Source organism: Poecilia latipinna, unplaced genomic scaffold, assembly GCF_001443285.1.
Source record: "Poecilia latipinna isolate Pla-1442-1.1 unplaced genomic scaffold, P_latipinna-1.0 Scaffold310, whole genome shotgun sequence".
In the NCBI taxonomy this organism is placed as follows: Eukaryota; Metazoa; Chordata; class Actinopteri; order Cyprinodontiformes; family Poeciliidae; genus Poecilia; species Poecilia latipinna.
The window spans coordinates 354,547-375,213 of NW_015112926.1; the positions used below are offsets into that span (position 1 = coordinate 354,547).

Sequence of the window (20,667 nt, forward strand, 5' to 3'; positions counted from 1 at the left end):
GATCCTTTTTGGTAAACTGCAGGGCAGCATCCTGAATAATGGGGGAAGGAGGGAGGAAATTGCTTTTAATGCTGCTTTCCAGTTACCTGGGAAGTCGTAACTCTTTGACATCAAACCTAAGACAAGATATCCCAGTTAAGAAGTCGGAACTTCAACTTGGTGACACCCAGAGACATTGTTTGCAGAACTTCTATAAATCATTTTAAGCCCTACTTTCCGTAAGCAAATGTCACTTTTGATTTGTTCAGTTTATAGTTGCAGGCACTACATGTAGCATTGATTTTTAAATGTACTCTTACGTGTGTCTCTTTTAAAATAAGCACGTTTCCGCCACATCTCACTACTGTCTATGCAAGGAACGACCGCGTTGAAATGCAAAGTCGGCCTTACAAGTCGTAAACTGGAGATAGATGGAGTTACTTCCAGTTTCCTAGTGGGAAATCTGACTTCAGAGGGCATTCCAGTTGAATTTTGCGACTGGGAATTTGGAAACTTCCAGTTCTGAGTACAATCAGATTTTAACTGTGCTAACTCCCGCAAATTATACTTTCCTCTAAATATTAAGCTGGTCTTATCTCCTGAGTCACAAAACAAGATTTCCAAGTCGATCTCAAACAATAGCATCTTTGCTAGTTAAGACACTGTAAAAGAAATCCTAATTCTAAAAAACTTTTTCCTACAACTTTTAAAATATATGGTCAGAGCAGTTCTGCTCTCTGTAAAGCAGAGTTGGATGCCTGACAAACAGACATTAGATGGTTACCTGCCTTTGGATCGAGCTCGGCGCAGGCTGATTTATTTTGCTGGCAGCCAGGCTAACTCTCACTGCCTGTTCTTGACATGTTCCTAAAATAGTTGGTGATTGGTGGAACTAGTTTGCTATAAATACAGGGATTTTTCCATATTAGAAACATGTCCAAACGGCCAACTTTCTTTCAACTAAAAACGTTTAAAGAAATTCCCTTCCTTTAGCCAGTTGGCTGACAACATGCAGCTTCAGGTTGGTGGTGATTGATAGCAGGATTTCTCTCGTATCCAAGACATGATTAGATGTTTCTCCTAAACAAGACACATTCAAAACCACCCGACTGGAAGTGATTTTTAGGATTTTTTTTTCACTTCATTCCTCTTGCTGTGGTCACAAAGCAACAGGTGGGGGAGTGGAAACAAATTCTGGTCACTCTGCGACTATCTCCAATTTGTAATTTAAAGGATGTGAATGGTACAACAGGGATTGTTTAGGAAAACTGGAAACGAGTGAATGCTTATCGCAAAGCAAACATATTTCTTACTCAGAATATGTCATCTGGTTTTTCTGCACTTTCCAAATTTGGAAGGCTGAATAGTTGATTTTAGCTAGTCACAGTTTGCTACACGGTTCGGGAGAAAGTCTGCTTTAGGTATTTAATTTACCAAGTAACATTTTTTCTTTAACTTTTCCTCGATTAGAAGCATTGCCAAACAGCTGGTGGTCTTTTAAGTGGAAATATTGAGCATACTTTTCTTCCCTCTTCTGGCAAATCGGCCATCAGCTCAAGCAGCAGGTGGCAGAGGGAAGGCAGCGTTTGAATATGGTGGTCCACTGCTTTCTCTGACTGATGGCAGCACTTCGTCACCACAAAGGTTTCAAATGAGCGGAAAGATTTCAAATTTATCTTCCTTTCTGACTTAAAAGTTTAAGATAAAACCTTCAGCCATTGCTGTGAGCACCAGAAAACTCTGATCGCTGTGGGATTTTCACTGGAAACTCCGTAACCCAGATATACTGTTGATTCTGGAAAAGGCCCCATGACCACAGAGTTGTATATATTTTCTGCAGTTCTGCTCTTTGTGACATGTTGGTCAGTTTGAGGTTTGCTAATTAAGAGTTGCATACATTTTAGAGTACCAACATAAAGAATAACTCTTTGTTTCTAAACAAAGTTAAGCATTCTGATAGCTAAACAGTGGCTCGCTGTGTTTCCTGTGAACACAAAATTGCAAACAGCCTAGATTTTAGTTTTTTAAACAAGTGGATAAATTTGATGGTATTGCCTTTCTTTGGTATTCCCTAAAGTTACAGGAAGGGGAGAGGTGGCGTGTTTATCTATGTTTAATATAATCAGAGAACCCCCTCCTGCTGTGTTTGGTATCTCATTAGAAAAACTGCAGGAACAATTATATGCAGGATATTAGAGATTTTGAGGCCCTGGCTTTAAAAAACAGCAGAAAGGGATGCATCCCATGTTTGAAACTGGCTCCGCTTCCATTGACTGTATAATTGCAAAATTACAAAAGTTAATTTGCTTAATAGAAACACACTAATTTTGAAAAATACTCATGTTTTTTGATAAAAGGCTTTTGCTCCAGGATGAAGTGGATTTTCACTTGTATCAGACTTAGTGTATTTCTAAAACTGCAATGGAACAATTTTTTTGCATCACATAAATTGTAATCAACAATCGGATGTTACTACTGGCAGAAAAGGTGAAGAAGACAACAGGAAGTGGCAGGAGGATGATGATGCAGCTTTTTTTAAATGACTTATCATATGAACAAACTTGTTTACGAGTGATTTTAATTGCATTTCCTCCTGTTTACTGTGGAAACACCACAATTGTGAAATTGTATGTTTTTTTTTTTTTTTTAGAATATTGAAAAAGTTTTGCCCACGTTTGTAATGGAAGCACAGCCACTGTTTAGCACCACTGCAGCTTTGCTCACATAGACTAAGGGTCGGGGTGGATACATGTCTGCCGGTTTTAATTACAAACCAAACAGTGTTCAATCCATTTCTGGAGCTTGCAGAGATAAGAGTGTGATTCATAAAGCTCAACAAAGACATTCATGTTCAAGCCACAGGAAGCAGTTCTTTTCATGACAACTGTAATGAATCTTTTGCTTCATTTCTCACTCCTTTTGCTGCTCCCGGCACTCTTGTCATATGCTGATCACCTCTTTTCCTATTCACTGCACTCTAATTGCTTGCTCTTTCTCTCTCTGGACTCTGCTTGCCATGCATTACCTGCTGCCCGCTCCCCTCCTCTGCCTCCACCCATCTTTTTAAATGAACAGTCTCCATCCCGGCCACACAGGACTTCCTCTCTCTCCCTTGATTGATTCTCACCTTTTCCATTCTTGCTGTTCACCTCATTAACAGAGCCCCCGTCTGCTCGTTTCCTTTTTCGCCACCCACTCCTTCCTACATCCCGACCCCCCCCCCTCTTTACTTCCCGTCCTGTCTGCTCTAAAGCGACGGCCGACCTGGATCCTGCTGAGGCCCAGCAACATTCCATAATTAGATGGGAACATAATAAAGAAGCAGAGAGGGGTGTCTCATCAGCTGAGGTGGAAGCAGAGGGCACTACAGCCATTCGTCCGTCCATTCTGTCTGGAGTTTAATCAGACGCACACAATAGGACGCTCTGGCAAAAGCATGCATGATTCAGTACCCCTCCCCTTCTCACTTTACCCAAGCCGTCAGCAGTAATTCAACAAGTGTATGTGCTGGAACAAATCAGTTTAACGTAGTCATACCTCCAGTAATAATAGTTTCTCTTACCGTTAGTGTTTCTTTGAAGGTGGAACTTTTTAATTATCCTTGTGTCTGCCGAAGTTTTCACAGTTGTTGTTGTCTTGAAGCAAACTGAAAAAGCAGCAGTTGAAAGATCTCAGTTTGCTCCTAAATGTCAAACAATCAAATTTTATTTACTTTTCAGCAACAAAGCGTTTCAAATGCTTTTCATCATAAACAACTGAAACATTTTGTCAAGTGCCGTCGTCACACATCAGATTGTTGATTAATTTTTTATTGATTGCATTTAAAAAGCAACTCTAAACAGGTGGGACTTTAGTCTAGATTTAAAGGCACTCAGTGTTTCAGTTGAAAAACAATACAGTAATTCCAGTGGAAATTACACGTTTATTATTCAAGTCCAACTGCCCTTTTTCACTTCTTTACCGACGTAGCTTCTCCTGATGCTGCTATTCTTCAAGTATTCCTTAAAGGGTGGTTTGGAGAAGAGCTACTACTCCTCTGGAATGAGACGTTAGCCTCGGTGGCTCAGTCATCTGATAAAAATGACTCCAGGTCGCCTCCCTTTGCAAGCGATTGAGAGATCCAGAACTACAAACACAAGGATTTCTAACTCCGGTTCTTGAGGTCCGGAGTCCTGCGTCCAACACGCAAATCAATTGTCTCAATCGTCAGGCTGTAGTGTCAGGATTGTTATTCTGACTGTTTTCTCCAGTGCTTAAGTGAAAGTGTCAGTGAATTTGAAAATATAACTAAATGTCACTGTTTGCATTTCTTTGTGTAACTGGTGTCTTAAAGAGTGTTACAAGTAGGAATGGGTTTTTAGAGCAGTATTTGTGTTTGTGGGTCTATAAATGCTGTGATACTCAGACACAGCAATCAATTACCTAAAAAAGTGCTAATAAATTATTCTTATCAGCTTTTAGTCCGTATTGCCCACCCCTAACATGGAGCTGTGTTTTAGTCTTCTTGTGCTGTATTCTTATTTCCTTTCCAGTAGATTTATTTTCCTGTTCTTTACCAGAAATCACTGCCAGCAGTAGAACTGAACTGATTCTGTGATATAGTGTAAATGTGTTTTCGTTGACCTTCTGATGTTCAGCTTGGTGAGTAGCCTTTCTCTTTACCTAACTCCATCATTTTATTGAATGATCATCTCTAAAAGGGCACCAATAATAATTTTGCAGCTGTATCATATCTGCCTGTTGTCTTAGTCAATGCAGTATACGGTGCTGTGAAAAGCAACCAGTCACGTCAAGCATCTGCTTTAGTAGCAGAGTTTTTTGTTTTTTGCATTTTTCTTATACAAATTGTTTTTATTCAACCACACATGAGGATTTATGAACAAATGTGAAATGTTTAAAGTACGTAGAAAAGACTTTTCCACTTCAAAATTGTGAATTTTTTTCTTGATAGTCATTCAGAGGTTGATTTGCTGGAGTACTTTTGATCACTGCTCCTCTTGCAAAACTCTAGGCATCAATGGCTGGATACCTTAACTTGGTAGAGAGCATAATTTATTGTTCCGTCATTTACTGCAAGTGACACTAACATCGTGATGAAACATGGTGGCAAAATATCTGCTATGCTGTTGTCAAGCTTTTTTTTTTATCGGGTTACAGGAAGTGTGTCAAAGTTGATCGGAAGGCAGACTGAACTAAATGGATGGCAATTTGAGATGAAAACTTGTTAGAAAATGCAAAAGACTGACAGGTTCAGTGATCCTAAACATACTGTGCTACAATGGAATCAAAGCATATTCATGTGCTACAATATAAGTAACTCAAAGTATAAACTTAAATCCAATTTATAATCTGTGGAATTTCAAATTCACTTCCAAAGAGCAACAGAGAAAAGCCCTTAGCATTTACATGTGCAAATTATTGATTTGGAGTGGCTGAATACAAATGCAGGTCACACTTTAACACATTTTTACAAATACCTTTCCAAACACACTGTCTTTTTCTATTAATACCATAATTATACACTATGCAATGTTTGTCTGCCACATGAAATCCCAAAGAAACATACTGAAATTTGAAACTGCAATGTGAGAAAATGGGGAAGTGTTCAGAGTGTGAATACCTTTGCAAGGTGGTTTAGAGGCAGCATCAGTGAAAAAAAGAGAGGAGGTGAAGATTAAATGTTTAGATTTTTGTTAGAAGTCATCGAAATTGACAGGATTAGAAATGTTCATATTACGAGGACATCTCTGGTTCGCTTGGAGATAATGTTGGTGAGATTAAGATATGCAGAGGATGAACAATGAACATCTGCACAAAACATATTAGGGAGGAAAAGAAGAGACATAAAGAAGGTGGATATGTTGAGGTTTGTTGTGACAGAGGAAGATTTTAGGGTTGGGGTGAGATGGAGCTGTGAAGACTCCCAAATGGGGGAAACCAAACAAATGTTTGATGTTTGTTGAGCAACTTCTGTTTTTTGTTCTTGTGTTCAGCAGCATCTGCATAGGACTGACAAACTGTGGAGCCATGGGCTGCGGACTGCGAAAGATGAAACCGGCGTCAGACGAGAACAGTCCGGGAAAGATTTACTCCACCCTCAAGAGACCACAAGTGGAGACCAAGGTGGGCGTGGCCTACACATACCGGTACCTGGACTTCCTGATTGGCAAAGACGGTAAGCTCTACAATTTACTTTTATCGGCTCCCTGCAGATCATTTCCACATATCTTCCCCTAATGTCCATAGATAGAAAATGAACTCTCCAGAGCTTCCACTGTTATCGATCTGTTATCCTTACAGCCTCATAAAGCAGATACATTACTGTCATTTTACTCTGGCAGGTGGTAAAAATGTGAGTAGCTGCTGTTTTGAGGGTTGTGCTGATTCATGTTGCTTCACAATAGGGCAACATAGTGAGAACATTAGCTCTGCTGGGTGATATCTTCATTTATGCAGTGTTTGGACTTATTCAACTAATGCTACATCCAGTATGATTAATTTGACCTCTGAAAATGCCACTACGCCACATCCCCAGGAGAAAAAAACATGAAGGACAGAAGAGATCTGTGTCTCATGGAGTAAGAGCACGCTGGCTATAATTTTCATCACAATTTTCTCATAATGACAGAGTGTTAATTAGTGCTTGTTGCCTGTATGGCAGCATCTATTATAATTTCACTCCTGACAGTTAGTCAGTCATGATTTGTGCTAATGATATAGAACTTTCCAGACCAATTTGTGTCAAACATCCAGCTGGCGGTCATATATAATGTGCACCAGGGTCTGTCCTGCCATGGTAGGGGATGCAAACAAACTAAATGGACATCGCCTAATTGTTTGGAAGGTGTGTTGTTCAAGGTCAGAAGTTTTATCTTGAGGAAATTGTGGTTAGTGGTCAGTTTTATAAAGCAGCTAAAGGTTTTCTGAAGGCTTCCTTTTAGAACATGAACGTGTGACACCTTCCTTCACAAAAGTATCCAACTAGTTACGAAGAAAAGGAGCCTGTCGAGTCGTCTTTGCTTCTTCCTCTCTCCAATCAGAGGTGTTTGTAAGATGGAAGGTGGCCATTTTCTCCTGACATGGAGAACTGGTATTGTCTGGGAAGGAGCACTACTGGGTGCGTGTCAAGAATTCGCTCGACATTATGAATTAAGCTTGATTAAATTATTTGAAAGGTTGAATTGTTTCAGGAGAAGAAAAACGACTGTTTTTGGTAAAAAATTATTTAAAATTTTGATTGTGATGACGAACTAAAGAGGTAAAAAGAGAACAAACAAACGGCTTCAAATATAAAATGTTTCTAAAAAAGCTTAGCAAAGTTTGCAAAGCAAATGCGTAGAAAAGGCACAAATAGAAACAATACAATATGGTTAAAATGTATTTAGAAGGCATCTAATGTATGCATTAGATGCCTTCTATTAATATGTTTGAAAAATAACTAATTACCTTGATGTTTCATTCAAACATAAATCTCCAAATGGAAACTCCAGGCAGGATAAGAATGCAGGAAATAGTTTGAAAACAACAAAATTGCAAGGTTACTTGCAATTTTGTATTTAATGGATTCATATTTTTTCCAGAATAATCAATTTAAATTAATATTTTATTGTTTTTCAGGGACATAATGTCCCACATGGACATTGATATTCTTAGTATAAAAATATGCCGACAAACTGACTTCCAAGCAAATAATAGATCTTTAAACATATGTAGCCTAATGTACATGTTGACAGCTGGTTTTGATCCTTTAACTTGAGTCCTAAAGGCTGATGTGTTGCATTTTTCAGACTTATTTCACCTGGTTTTATTTCATTATTAGCTCACTAGCAGAACTGACTCTCTGAGCGATTACTCCACTGTGTGAACCAGTTCTGCTGAAGCATGGTCTTGAACATGCAAGGCTCAGAAGGTGTTTAACCATTTTGCCAGTCATCATGCAGAAATGCTGCTCCTGTTGTATTTCTGCAAACTGCTTGCTGAAATGAAGTCAGCTCTTGGATCTTTTTAGCTGCAAGTTGAAAATACACCCAGATCTCCTCGGCACTATTAATTACAAGATCTATTTCTGACATTCAAAAGCTGAATTTGAATTTATAGAGTTTATACAGATAGTCCGACGACCGCATACTTGGTGTTGGACAGTAAACTTCTTGACTAGAACCAGCGTTCACCTCGAACTATTTTGTATGCAACACCAAGCTGATAAGGTTGAGAGTTGGGACAACCAGTTGCAAGCGTTGCCTTTAGTGCCATTATCTGAAGCATCCATTAGGATTGTGGGAAAAGAAGGAATTTGTCACAAGCAATGTAGAGGAGCCTTTAGTGTGCTTTTTGTTTTTATGTCAGCTGTGTGACTGACTGACGGCCTGTACAGGCTGTACCCCACTTTAAACTCGCTGACTGCTCAGATTGAGCTCAGCCCCCAAGGTCCATGAATAGGATTAGCAGGTATAGAAGATGGATGGATTGATAAACACACCATTCTCCTGTCCCTCTCTGATTATCCTTTATTACAGAAGACAGAAAGCCTGCTGGAGTAAGGTCTGGGTTAATATAGGTTTAGGCATGGTATTAGAGTGAGATTAGGGTTAAACATATAATGGAGGTCACAAAGGCTGAGGTAAGTTAATGGGAAATAAATGCACCAGGTGGAGGAGGAGCCTGACTGGTATATATAGCCATCGCTCAGTTATTTCTGGCCCCAAGAGTTACAGCTGAAGTGGTGGTGGGTGGGGGCTGGGTGGAGGTTTGTTGTGAGGATGGGGGGTGCCACAGGAAGCAGGGAGATGTAGTGTGTTGTGTGCTCATCCTGACAGTTGATTAGTCTCCATTACTTTGCGAGGCGGACGAGGTGAATGGATGAAGGAGCCGAGGAACGTCCGGGGGGCCAGACATCCTCTGGGACCTGACATGAGGGCGGGACACAGACTGGATGCCTCATTATAACTGCGTGTGTGTGTGTGTGTGTGTGTGTGTGTGTGTGTGTGTGTGTGTGATTCATGACCAGTTTTTTTATTATTAGCCTCAATAATGGTGGGGGTTCAGACCTTATAGTAATCAGTTTCCTTTTAGCCACTGCCAGTCTATATTTCCTTCTTTGTAACGTGTGTGTTTGCTGGCTTCCCAGTGGAGCACATTAAATTAAAGAAATATGTACGTACATGTGGCCCCAGAGTGTGAAATATTTCATGCATTCAGCAGATTTTCAGGTTGAAGGGTTAGTGTGTAACTCGTGGCTGTAATTACTCTGTACCATGTACCAAAGTGAAGGTACTGATTCATGTGTCTGACTTTTTTCTACAGGAAACCTGTAAAATATTTAAGCACATTCAAAGATTATGAATAAGAAAACAGGCAGTGGTGGCTACTGAGCTGGAAGGCCATGAATACTGACTTTCACATAGTTAGCTAAAGACAGATCCCTAGCTGATTACTTTTACATTTTGGGTAATTAAACTTACTTTTGTGTCAAATAATAAATTGCATTGCTTTAAGATACCATGTCGACTAATCAGTATTTTAATTCTGCATTGTAATAGGACAAACTAAAAAGTTTCCAGTACATTATAATGCTTCTGATCATGCAAATGGTTCTGGCTTGTTTTATTTTGTTAGTAAGGACTGTCTCTGTCTTTCTGCTGCTAGGATTCATTTGCATGTTGTACATAAACTCTGGAGAAAGTTTGTGGCTGCATCGCAGTCTCCCAATTGAACAACGATCTTTTCTTCTCTCATAGCATTTACAAAGTTATGGATGTTGTTGTGGCTGCGATGTAAAGAATCTATCTATTCCTTTCAAACGTGCAGCTTCTTGGCCGAAACCAAAAGTGTGTAAAGAGCCAAATGAAGCCGGTATGTTAATCAGCTGTGAGTTTTCCCTCCCCAGAAAACTCACATGCCTGACAGTCAGATTTACTCTGCGAACAAGTTGAATTCAAACACAATGTTTATGATTATGATTGGAATGGTTTCAACTAGTATATATTGCAAATTCCTCAAAAGTCACTATTTTCTCAGAAGTTGAAGGCCGACTTTGTCCCCCCTCCTTTTCTGCTTAGTTGACTTGTTCTCGGTTTTTCCAAGGCGTGCCGCATATGCTCATAAAGAGCAAAATATCTCTCTAAATGCAGAGAAGCAGCAGAACTCTGCCTCAACATATTTCACAAGAAATGTTTTGTTTCCCGTTTTCCTCACAAACTGCAGAGTGCAGCCTCATGATGCTCGGTTCACTCCACTTCTGCACCATGAATAATGTTTGCTGTAATTGCTCGCCACAGGATTAGATCATAGCAGGGCTGCTGCTGCCACCGCCACAGTGTCCCCGCAGGTTAGTCACCAGTCGCCAAATGTATAAAAATAACACCTTTCAGCGCAGAAACACTGATGAGAGACGAGGTAAATTGGTGAAGAGCTGCGTGTAATAAACCCGTTCTGAATATCAGCGTGGGCCCACCAATGAGCTGCTGTTCAGTTTCAAGGCCGTCCGGATTCAACCATTCAACTCTAAAAAAAAAAAAAAAAAAAAAAAAAACACAGGAAAAAACCGAAACACAGAGTTTGTTTGATATTGAGATCGTGACCCCACAGGGAGACTAGGAAGCGCTCGGCTGTTCCCGTGTTAGATGGTGTGGAAAGCGACCATTTCACTCTAAATGCGAGCGCTGCCGACTCTGGGATGTTATTTTCCACGATGTGATTTTCAGATGTTTAAAACGCCAGGAGGAATTGAAACATTGAAAACTTGCTCAATATGCAGGATGTCTGCAGCTCCGTACGCGAGGGGAATACTGCGAAAATAAAGATGTTGCCGCGGACATGGATGCCGGTTAGGACGCGCTCACACACGGATCCAGATCCAGGCACACACAGCGTTTGATATCATCTCAGGAACGAGACACCTCATTTATATGCAAAGCCCCCGGAGCCCCGGGTCCCCTTGTTAATATGAGCTGTAGCAGTGGTGGCAGGTGACTGAGAAGCCCCCCATCCGTCCCAATCCTCCGTCTATTATTCCTCTTAAACGTAAGACTGAGCTGCAGGAAGGGTCAGCAGGACCGACAAGCGGCAGAGTTGCTTTTCCGAGGGGAGATTAGTCGCTGGATGGTGGGGAAGCCCGGATTTATCCTCCGGCTCCTCAGCTTGAGAGGTGGAATTGAATCACAGTTATTGAAGGGGAGAATGACATTGAAGACTGAATTCACGGTCATGTGGTTTTTACATTAGATTTCCATTGCAGCTCCAGTGCCCAAGGTTTGGCTCTGCAGCTGGAATAAAAACACGATCTTAGGTTAGATGCAGCCAAACTGAGCAGAATATGAACCAAGCAGTAATTTGGGTTGGATAAAACAATGGATTAGAATATTAGGGTTGGTTTTATTTATTTTACCGATTTGCAATGGCTGTGATGCTTTGCATACACGTTGGGTTTTGCTCTTACTTTTTTTGTCTTGGGATGCAAACAAAGGTTTGACATGTTTACATGTTTCTTAACAATTGAGTAAATTCTTGCTCATTTCTGTTAAATCTTTCAATAGTCTTTACTTCATGTAATGCATTTGATGTTCACCACCATGTTTATGAAAAATAAAAGATGCATCTTAATATTTTTTAGGATTGACCCACTTTGAATTTGATTATATGTTGTTCCCTAATAAGTCTGAGTTTTATGAAAACTTTTTTTAATTAAAATTCTTCCAGACTTTCTGTAAGCGTTTCAAAGCTTTTCTTACAACACTGGTTGAATTTTAAATTATTTTCTGCCCAACCATGTACCTGATGGTTACAAAGAGTTCAGTGTTTTGTTAAAGGAACAACCCAGGACTGAATAACTTTAGGAGAAAATCTGACTTTGGTTCTAAAGTAACACTGATTGTTGAATCAAATGTCCCCCATTTTTTAAAAAGTGGACACTGACCCGCTTTTTGTCCAAACATATCTACTCATTTCCTGCACTCAGAGAAATTAACTTTCTTCATTCTGATTCATTTGAGCTTTTCCGACCCACAACATTAAAAATTAAATACTATAATTTCTGCCCTTAGCCTCCTTTATCTTCAGTTGGTTCAATCTGACTCTTTCTCTGTGTTGTTATTGTAGGTCAGACAGTTTACAGCCAAGAATAGAAAACTTATTCCAAGGCAATAAGTGAAGAAGATTCAATGGCGTTTTTAACTGCAGATGTTCAGTGTTCCTGCACAAGCCAGCTGTGCTACAGTACATAAACAAGAGCAAAAATAAACTGTTTCTTTCTGTATAAACACATTGATCTTTCAGCTGCTTAAAATCAATTATTGGATGGTGATTTCTAAAGAAAACTAGGGCTGCAAATGTCTCTTTATCAATATCATTGTATGAAATATCAATATTGCAAAGAACTGCTTGGACTCCAGGGTAATTAATAATTTTCTAGGTTCGAATCTTGGCTTTGGGTCTTTGTGCATGGAGTTTCCAGGTTCTCCCTTTGCCTGCACGGTTTCTCTCTGGGTACTCCGGCTTTCTTCCACTATCCAAAAACATTACTGTTGGTTTATTGGTCCCTCTAGATCGGACTTCTGTAAAGATATTCTTATTATTTTCAAAATCACTTAAAGCAGTTAAAATGAAATAAAAAATAAATGTTTGAGTATGTGTTAAATTAAGCAGAAGGATAAAGATTTTAAATAATCTTCCACAGCAATTCTGTGTTTTATTTAGACTTCCTCCAGACTTATAAATTGATTTAGACTTGGGGTGAAATCTGACATGGAAATAAAACAAACATCAATAGTGAAGGTCTGTGCTTCACAGTGCATAAATCTGTGTTAATATGGAATACCAAGGCAACGATGCAAATTTAGGTTAGTATCATCTCTTCTTGGTTCAATCTTAACTCAGCTGGACTCTGAATGACTTGGATTTTATTTCAGATTTCTCCGGCAAAAAAAAAGGCGCAGACTGGTTGTTTACTGACACAGATGTAACAGCAGCGTTTGAGGCGTGTGACAGGGCCGGATCTCAGCAGGCTCAACAGCTGCAACTGCTGACAAAGTTCTGAGCAACAGGAAACACAGATTTTCTGCCCGGCTCCTTCCTCTTTCCCTTCTGCTCAGCAGTATGTTTAAGATAAGCTCATTTTGTCATGTTTTCAAATGTGCTGTGTTTGTGAACGAAATGTAATTTTGCTCACGCAGAGAGATATCTTTGCCATGATTTGATTCGGGCTGTTTGGTTCTGAAAGCAGCGCGGGTTTCGCAGCTGCGTGCCAGTTTTTATTGGAAATAAGATAAAGGGTCAGAAGGATGGAGGAATACAAAGCGGGAGCGCAGGTGCAAAACAACAAATAAGATTCAGAGACACTTTTGGATGTGTTGAGCATTTGTTTTCTGAAATCCTCGGAGATGTCTGAGATTCCAGTCATAACTGGGATTTCTTAATAACGCTTATCGTCAGTCCCTCTGCATCAACATAACAACACACCCTGGGGCGATGTGGGTTTTTAATTTTGAGATCTAAACTTTGCATTCTCAGTCGGGAATCTACGTCATTGGACGATTAACTGAGTGTCATGAGTAGAGAGGAAATGAAGGGAGGGAGATTTAAGCCACGATAGGAAGTGTTTGTGTTGTGTGTGTGTGTACAAATGTACTCGTGTGACATTGTCTGCAGACTGTTGTCTCGGTGCATGTCGGTTTGTCTTGCGTTTAGGTTTGTTTGTACTTCTGCTGAATTTCATCCAGCCTTCCTGCTTGATTCATCCTCCAACATGGCCTGTAGGCCTAACATGCTGTTTTTTCCCCGCCTGCCTGACAGAAAATACGCCTGAGCGCCCCCTCAAAGCTTTATTGGCTCTTATTGCCCTCTCACTCAGATCCAATATGCCAGTATTGATTGTGTCGAAATGCAATCAGGGTCTCCACAGCAGAAGAGCAAACAGTCTAAATTTAACAAAACACCTCCGCCGGTCTGCAGCCTGCCCCTGAAAGCACCTCCCATAGAGGAACAAATGTATTTATGTGTGCATGATGGGGTAGAGGATCTTTCTCAGCTATTTTTAGATGCCAAGAAGCCTGAGAGGCGGCAAAAAGTGGATATACAGGAAGTGACCTCAGCTTTGAACTCCCTTCCTGCCAAGTGGACAAAAGAAAATATGTTTTAAGGTTCAGCCTCAGATCTCAGAGGGGTAACACTATTAAGCAAGGTCAAAACAGATGGAGTTTGCTCATGTTTACTGCTGGACAATACCTAAAACTCCTCAGAGGAATAGCGGCAGCTCCGACAACAGCTCCGATCTTAACTCAGTTTTTCCACCTCGGGCTCTTTGTTCTTCCATGCTGAAGCGAGGGGATTCACACGCCATTTGTCACATCTTCTAAAGGAATTACACAAACACTTTGTTCACAGGAATAGCAGGTTGCATGAAGAGAGAAGTGTGAAGAATGTAGAAATTATAACAGCTAAACTGCTGCTTTGAAACGAGAAGAATGTTGCAGAAAACGGTGTGAAAGATGTGAGCTAACACTTGCTTGAGGCCATGGCTGTCAGCTGCAAAAAGGTGAACTGCGTCCTCTGGGTGAGGAGCCACTCTCCGCCTCAGGTGGAGGAGTTCAAGTGTCTTCGTGTCCTGTTCACTTGTGGATGTAGGATGGAGTGGGAGATGGAGAGATTGTGCTGCTCCTGTGTGTTGTGGTGAAGAAGAAAGACGAAACAATAATCAAAGCTTTCAATTTATAAGTTTGTCCAACTTCCAACCTTGAAACAACTTTGTGAAATATGGATCACAGAGATTTCTTTGAATGCATTTCTTTTGAAGGTGGGTTAAATGGACAAACACAGACAAAAACACTTTAAGGAATCAACGTTGTTAGTCATTTGTTAGTCACAAGTGGCTGTTCTGCTTACATATTCCATGAAACTAAAAGAAAACTTGAACCACGATTCTCCGCACGCAGGAGCACAGATATTTAAAACAAAATGTGTAGTCAAACCTAACTGCTTTTATTTAAACAGAAGAGTGACAATAAGTATGATGTAATTCTTTATCTCTGTTCTCTATTGTGCAACAACTGCTAACATTTTTACTTTTGTCTTAGTCTGTGAAAAAAATAAACAGTGCTCTTCACTGGTACTTTTCTGTAGCACTACAGAACAAGGCTAAATTGTTTAAGTGCGGTTAAGATGTAGATGTTAAAAGCTTTTTATTAAATAATTGTTAGTAAATTATTCAATGACAAACATCTTTATGACACAATTTTTTTTATTTTCTCTTCAACATAATTGGCAGGCATAATCTCCTCCTTCAGATGTGAAATGATGTATAAATGTTTTGATATTTTTTATAAGATCACAAAGTTTTATTGATTTGGGGAAAGCGAAGACGTCATAACTGGATAAAGGGACCAAAACATAAACAGGTTTGATGCTGCGAGGAAAAGCCTGCTTGACATTTTTCCAGGGTTTGGAAATGATTTTATGAGGTTCAACGTTTTTTTTTTTTTCATCTCATAAATGTGTCACGCAATCTCTTAGCCAAAATGAAAACAAGCAATCACTGAAACCAAAACTCATAGATTCCTCCCAACGTGGAAATGTGCAAAATGACACTACCAGCCCTCCTGTAATTTTGTTGACAGAAAGAAAGCTTGGAGAATACTCTAAAAATCTTATGACTGTTCATGATAATGACACTGAATATACTATTTGTGCTCTCCTTCGCTGCTGTGAGACACGTTGCCATATTGTGATCAGCCTGAATTTGTTCCACCTGTTCCCTTTTCAGAGCAGCTCATGCAACCTTGGAGACTCTGATTGTGATTTGCATGATTGGAAAAAATGAAAATTTTTGTCCTCACAACCACAACATCCTTGTAAACAGAAGTGATTCAAGGCACTAAATTGCTTGTTTTTCACCTGGCATTAATCACTTTTATGAGAGAAGGTGTCTTTTTCTGTTAGCAGTTATCTGAAAAAGAAATAAAAACCTTTTTTTTTTTTTTTTTTAAATAATAGTCCCTGCCAACAAAACAAAGGTTGATTCTTGATTAGGTTTGGTGCATTCACAGGAGCGTTTCCATTAAGACTGTCAATAACACAACATAGTGAATGTGTGGTATTGAATGGCCATGCTGTGTTCTCAGTGGGAACACAATCTGAAGTCAATCACTCTACTGCGAGAAAGATTATTCACAAGTGGAAAACATTTAAGGCAGTCGACAATCTTCACTGGAGTGAATGTCCCAGCAAGTTACCAGCAAGTTCAGACCTTTAACTGCTCAAAGAAATTATAAAAAAAAAAAAAAAAAAGAAAAGCACACAAGTACCATGTTGGTCTATACCAGGCTTTTGGTATCCTATTAAATGTTGAAGTTGACTCGGCGCAGTCAGAACATAAATGGTTTATTTTTAAAGGTTAAACCAGGAATTCTCTCTTTTTATAAAGGGAATTATGAGAGAACAATATTGTTTGTTACTGAAGACTGACAGGTAATAAATAACTTTGACTGACCGACTGACTGGGTGGGTATTTATTTCCCTTCATGAACCTTTCAGGTATAAAATGGAGTGCTTGATAAGCAGGTGTGCGTCCTTCAAACAGCCTTCTAAAAATTAATATAACATCAAATATCTATGTTGCAACAATTGCAAACTGAAAAAACCTGAGGAAAACATCTCTGGTTAACATCTGTTTTCCTATCATTTTGTGGGTGGAGGAATTGGTGGATGTTCACCTTTTACTCCAGGTTGATATTACAAGCATGCGTCTGTTTAGTTAAACAAAGAGACAGTGATTTAGAGAACTTATTATTTTTTTTCGTTGTGTTTGGTTTTGTCCGTGTTCCAGCGTCTATTCCCACTTCCATTAACCGGTTCCAGCTCCCTGATTCAGACCCTCTGATGTTGCCCGCGCCCTTCCCAGTGGATGTGTTAGGAACCGGGCGCCAAGCATTTATCAAAAGCATATTTGAAATTCACTCTAGTTTGACCGATTTGGCATGTAGGTTTCCTATTTCTGCAGCTCCACCCCTCTGTTGACGCCAGACTCTCAGCTCCCCTGTTAAGAGTCACAGCGTCAATGAGAAACAAGATGCACTTTTGTTTATGTATTTCACAAATGGATTTGAAAATTCTGAGAAAATCCAGTGCAAATTGTTCTATTTCACTCAGAATGTGCAGAGACGGAGTCAGATTGAAACAGGAGACGAGTACGACCTGCTTCTGTTTCCAACTCGTCCCATCAAGGGGCGGCAGTCATAAACAAGGTGCTGATTGGGGTCGATTAGCGCGCACATTACGGTGTGATTGCACTAACACCCACGTGGGCATGCAGAAAGCGATTTGTGAGTGTGATGAATTTGCAGTGATGGAGGAGAGATGAGGGAAAAGCAATCAGAGTTCATCATCCCCAGCTGCAACATGGAGGGAGAATTCTCTATTCTTCTCTGATGAGGCCAATACAATCCTGATAAGCTAGACCCAATACTTTATGATTATATGTGTACACAAGGTGCTGCAGCGAGGGAAGAAGCTTATTTTCACAATTGGCTATGTGACATTTACTGTAAGTCTGCAAGTGCATCCTCTTGATTTAGGGATTTTATGTCTTAGATCATATCTAATAATGGTCCGGTCTTCACAAGGCTGAAAAATTATTTACATCAAACTATAAAAACACTAACCCTAACCCTTTTAAATATTTAAATTAATGTGCTACACTGAAATACGTCTTTTGTATTTCAAAATGCGTATTAATTAGAACATTTTTGCTTGTTTGCTAGTGTTTTTAAGGTGAAAATAACACCAGTATGATGTAAGCTAATTACGAATGACACTAATAGTAGGTCTGTTACACCATAGTGTAGCTTAGGAATTATGAAGTATCTGGTGTTGACATGTTGGTATAGGGATGAAATCTATAGCGTTTCTCCTTCATCCTATCCAAGAAACTTATTTTTTTATTTAGTGTTTAATTTTCATGAAGTTCCTGAGTTTTTCATTGTATAAAATTGGTTGAACTTGCAGTCAATTTCCTGGGATTTGTGTTACTGGAAAGAGCAACACTGCTTATGTCTTTCCATTTTGAGAAAATCACTGAAACAAGTGCGCAATAGAGCGGAGACGCATGTAGTGTAAATACAGGGTTAGAAGTTGTCTCACTAATATTGATCCCTCTTAGATTCAATGGAAGCAGCAAGGATGCACTAAAGGTGTTCTTTGCAAATGCATATGTTATTATTTTTTTTGCCATCTTTGATAAGTAAAAACTTTTTTGTGCATTGTAGATACTTGAAGTTAGATTGAGATAATTTCCATAACCTGGTAAAAACCAGGTTAGGATTTAATTTTTTCCTAAAAATCAGACTTCTGAAGTTGAAAGAGGGTGTATTTTCCTTCCATGACAAAAAAATACAATCTTTGCATCTGTTTTGCAAAAAGTGATTTTTCTCTTTTCAGAACAAAACAAAACGAAACCAACTCGGTTTTTAGTTTTGTTTTTCACCCAAAACAGAAACTTTGAAAATTCGAGGCTACCATTGGAACGCATCTAATTTTTAGCCCATTGTTTTAACTGCAGACAAAAGACGGAGACAGGTGTCACAGATGCACAGTAGATGGTTAATTATGAAATGAGTATCATTCGCACACACACACACACACACCCTCCATCATAATTACGCAGCCGTCTGGTATTTCACTCTGCTGTGTGTCCACCATTGTTTCAGGAGACTTGGATGACAGTGGTGGGATGGAGGTTCATACTAGGAGAGGCCACCTGTTGATCAGTGGGGTCCCCATCTGCAGCGAGATTAAAGTGCCGGAGCGGGGGCTTTCTATAATTTTTGACTTAATTATTTCTGAAGAGAGCCAGTGATGGATTAGTTCTGCGTTTCTATTAGCATATGCCTCTGTCTGTAAATCCCAGCGGCCCGCCAGCGCAGCCCAGCCTGAAACCAACCATCCATTTTCCTCCTCCTCAAAGAGGGAATTAGGATGAGATGATATGTGGCTTTTTTGTTGGAGTAAAGGGCTGAAATTAACTTTCTTTTTGCAGCTTTAGTTGACTCTGAAACAGCAGCTGAACTGATTGGTCATAAACTCGGAGGAGACGTTAATGATCCTCATGAGATGCCTTGCAATAACTTCTCAGGCTTTTAATGCTAAACTGTGATTTTTTTTTTGGGACAGATCAGGTTTGATTTCCATTCTTTTCAATTAATTCTAATATTATCTATGCTGGATATTTGTTATTTTGAGATGCAGATTCATGCACATTTATTAAAACCTGTCAAGTTGTGGTTTTCAAGAAAGTATAACACACAATAGTAATCCATTATTCCTGTTCATTTTAAATGGTTACACAAGTAAAACAAGTCAGTAATCAGGTCTGTGCACTCATACAGTTATTTTAAGAGTGACTGATGGCGCCCCTTGTAGTTTCCAGGCCACGATTGTTTCTCGTTACCAGACATGGCTGAATTTATCTTTCTTGTAAGCAAGGGGAAGTTTTAGTAGCATTTTTTTTTTCCAACCGTCTGACTGGCAATTTGAAACAAGTAGGAAGTGTCAAAATACTTTCTGTTTGACAGTCGTAGAAAAATGACAGTTGTAAAATTTCTATGGCATCTCATTAAAATTACTTTCAACCTTAGGAACAGTATGACAGAAAATGTAATTTNCGACTGACTGGGTGGGTATTTATTTCCCTTCATGAACCTTTCAGGTATAAAATGGAGTGCTTGATAAGCAGGTGTGCGTCCTTCAAACAGCCTTCTAAAAATTAATATAACATCAAATATCTATGTTGCAACAATTGCAAACTGAAAAAACCTGAGGAAAACATCTCTGGTTAACATCTGTTTTCCTATCATTTTGTGGGTGGAGGAATTGGTGGATGTTCACCTTTTACTCCAGGTTGATATTACAAGCATGCGTCTGTTTAGTTAAACAAAGAGACAGTGATTTAGAGAACTTATTATTTTTTTTCGTTGTGTTTGGTTTTGTCCGTGTTCCAGCGTCTATTCCCACTTCCATTAACCGGTTCCAGCTCCCTGATTCAGACCCTCTGATGTTGCCCGCGCCCTTCCCAGTGGATGTGTTAGGAACCGGGCGCCAAGCATTTATCAAAAGCATATTTGAAATTCACTCTAGTTTGACCGATTTGGCATGTAGGTTTCCTATTTCTGCAGCTCCACCCCTCTGTTGACGCCAGACTCTCAGCTCCCCTGTTAAGAGTCACAGCGTCAATGAGAAACAAGATGCACTTTTGTTTATGTATTTCACAAATGGATTTGAAAATTCTGAGAAAATCCAGTGCAAATTGTTCTATTTCACTCAGAATGTGCAGAGACGGAGTCAGATTGAAACAGGAGACGAGTACGACCTGCTTCTGTTTCCAACTCGTCCCATCAAGGGGCGGCAGTCATAAACAAGGTGCTGATTGGGGTCGATTAGCGCGCACATTACGGTGTGATTGCACTAACACCCACGTGGGCATGCAGAAAGCGATTTGTGAGTGTGATGAATTTGCAGTGATGGAGGAGAGATGAGGGAAAAGCAATCAGAGTTCATCATCCCCAGCTGCAACATGGAGGGAGAATTCTCTATTCTTCTCTGATGAGGCCAATACAATCCTGATAAGCTAGACCCAATACTTTATGATTATATGTGTACACAAGGTGCTGCAGCGAGGGAAGAAGCTTATTTTCACAATTGGCT

General features: G+C 39.7%; 1 protein-coding gene across 4 annotated transcripts in view; it reads left to right on the forward strand.

Annotated features, from left to right (window-relative positions):
• The window catches only part of rftn1b (raftlin, lipid raft linker 1b), a 150,893-nt gene that overhangs the window by 15,236 nt on the left and 114,990 nt on the right, over positions 1-20,667 (forward strand). For 3 of the 4 annotated variants that reach the window (XM_015034755.1, XM_015034753.1, XM_015034754.1), the window contains one exon: positions 5,973-6,154. In XM_015034755.1, the coding sequence (XP_014890241.1) occupies positions 6,007-6,154 (148 nt within the window). In that variant the 5' untranslated portion in view covers positions 5,973-6,006. The remainder of the gene's footprint in view (positions 1-5,972; positions 6,155-20,667) is intronic. The other variant, XM_015034752.1, reaches the window with a different exon arrangement.